At 30.2% G+C, this 2,759-nt stretch overlaps 1 protein-coding gene across 1 annotated transcript; it reads right to left on the bottom strand.

The window, feature by feature from the left end:
* Positions 1-419: 419 nt before the first annotated feature.
* Positions 420-915, bottom strand: LOC129947259 (crustapain-like). The gene is made up of 2 exons (XM_056057760.1): positions 755-915; positions 420-686 (listed from the first exon to the last, which is right to left on the bottom strand). The coding sequence occupies exons 1-2, from the start codon at positions 839-841 to the stop codon at positions 474-476; spliced, it is 300 nt and encodes a 99-aa protein (XP_055913735.1). The 5' UTR covers positions 842-915; the 3' UTR covers positions 420-473.
* Positions 916-2,759: the final 1,844 nt, after the last annotated feature.

The raw sequence follows: 2,759 nt of genomic DNA, 5'->3' as shown, positions 1-2,759 counted from the left end.
AGGTATTAGGATAAGTTCATTGTTTAGTCACATCCTTTCAGCCATCCATTTGGAATTTATGATTTGTTTGTGCAGTTAACCGGAATGGAGATTGTGCAAAGAACACTGAGGGGCTTAACATCAGCTATAGATGACAAAATTGAATAGGTAATGTTAAACAATACTTCGCAAGCTTAACAATAATGCGACACACGTGCGGCAATAATATCACTCTTATGGTAAAGCTCATACGGCTAGTGGATGGAAATTGTTATATTTTTCAATAACTTTTCTATATTTTCATTCAAAGATCAAAGGTGTTATACCCTGATGCTGAGCTGATTTTTATGAAGAATGGAAAAAGTAACGTGTGTCTTGAAGTGTAATTTCTCAATGTTTTGTAATATAAGTCAAACAATTTTTATCTTAGAAACAATACCTCTTTTCAAAATAAAATAAAAACTATATTTGCAATGCTGTTCTTACACAAATTTTTAAACTCTTCTTAAACCTCCCAAATTCCAACCCATGTAGTTCGTCATTTCTTCTGGAAAAACGTCTGTAAATTGATTAATTCCTTTTTTGTAAGTGACATGACCCAGCTCGTATTCCTTGTTATGTTTCTCAATGTCCTCCAAATTTGCACAAAATAATGCCAAACGTCTGGAGTTGTCTTCCTCGTTCTTATTAACCTTGTTGTACTCAAGCTGAAAAACACAAAGTTTTTAATTAAATTATGTGTTTATAAATTGTACATATGCAAACATTTACTAACCTTATAGGCATCATATTCTACAGCGCTGCAACTGAAGACACAACCGATAACGGCTGCAACAATCAATAAGGACAAAGTGAATTTCATTGTTCTAGCTTGGGTTAGTTCCAAAAGTCAACTCAAAATTCTTTCATAATACTGCGAACTTATATACTTTTTTTTAAATATCTCAATTTACTTATCGCCTACGTATTCTAATCAAAAAATCTACAAAAAGAATCTGACGCATGCACAGCTGTTTTTGAGGAACTTTTTCATATAAAGTTCTTATATGTATACAATTTGCTCTTAGTCAACAAACAATGAGTTTTAAACATTTTTTAAGTAAACATAGTATGAACTGTTCTAATATTTGAGTTTTACCGGAGCTTTTTTATCTTTTTAAGCAAATAGTAAAGCACACATGTTTTGAATCAATTTTGACTAATGGTATGCCAACTACGTTATTCAAATCAAATATGGTACAAATTTGTAGGCCCTTATTAAGTTGAGTAATAGATAAACCCATTTTTTTAGTAACTTTAGGGGCCATTTAAAGCTATCATTGTTTTTATTTATTGAAACTAATCGTTGGTATTTTTTTGACAGGTGTGTTATAGCTATCATTAAAAATGTCTGCCATTGGACCAGCATTTGCTGATTAGATTCATTGAACCTTAAACTGACAGCAGGGAACATAGAGCGAGCAAATGGAACGCTTTCAATGGAACTAAAAGTTCAGCAGTTCATTGATAACTATTTAATCATAGAAAAATTAACAAACATTTTAATACAAAATATCACAAAGCTAAGTTTCCTAGCCGCTCTTAAATTTCTACACAAACTGTTGCAATATGAGAAAACACGTCTGACTTCTTTCACTTGTTACAAAGAACTGTAATGTATTTTATTTAGAGTAAGCTTACAATGATGTATACTAAGATCGTAATTAAGCAAGTTTAAGTTTACATATTATAAGAGAAGAGAAAGTGGGAGATAAAAGAAACAAGGAAATAAGCAAAGTAATTATTCAACATAGGGTTTACTTATTAAGTATTTAAAACATACAATAAAAACTAATATTTTAACACAAACAATTCAATGATATGAACCAATGATAGCTCTAACTGATGTATTAAGAATTTTCTTGACAAGTAATAATAAAGGTTTTAATTTAGGTTCGGAAGTCTTCTTTTCATCTTTTGTTGGTTAAAAGTTTCAAAGAAAATTTCTGTCTGGACACAAATTTAATGATTGTAATCAAGCATTTCCTGATTAGAATCAAGCATTTACTCGTAAGTTTTGAGTTTATCATGGAAAGGAAAACTCATAGCTGTAATACAAGAAAAGAAAATAGAACGCTTTCAGTGAAATAACTATGTTCCGAAATGTTATATTAACAATCAGCTGTTCAGTAAAAACGATTTTATCATGGAACAATCAAATATTAACTAAAAGAACATTGCTGGGTTAAGTAATATATTTTGTTAAGTAGAAAATGTTTGCAACTCATTATTTTCATTTTGATGTTAAAAACATGATTTTCGTAACCACTTTTTAACTTCTTAACAAAATGTTCAATGATGAAAATCAATGATAGCTATAATTTTAAATCATCGACTAAAAAGTTTTTTTTTGAATTTCTCTTTATTTTATTAAATAGTAATTTTGACTACGGAAGCTCTCGTTAAAGTTACAGTATCTTGAATCTTGGTTTGTTAGTATAAAGTTTAGAATATGACTTCGCTTTTTATATCTTTTGCTGCCCTAACTAACTTTCGCAAGGACTTAAACAATTCGCGCACAATTTGTTGAGACTTCAAGAAAAGTGGCCGTTGGTCAAAACACTCCAATACAGTTTTTATTTTATAAAATAAATAAATTAGGTAACGCAACAGTTCAAAAGACCAGAGCCTAGTGACATACAACTTTAAACTATTCCTGTGTGCGAGTAATTGAAGGGTTGGATGAAACCTACAGTTTATATGCCGAATCCGAACGACTTATTTAAAAAGCACTTTTCATG

This window comes from Eupeodes corollae, chromosome 2 (genome assembly GCF_945859685.1).
Source record: "Eupeodes corollae chromosome 2, idEupCoro1.1, whole genome shotgun sequence".
In the NCBI taxonomy this organism is placed as follows: Eukaryota; Metazoa; Arthropoda; class Insecta; order Diptera; family Syrphidae; genus Eupeodes; species Eupeodes corollae.
Note: the sequence above shows the minus strand (reverse complement) of the source record. Positions and strands in the feature narration are given on the sequence as shown.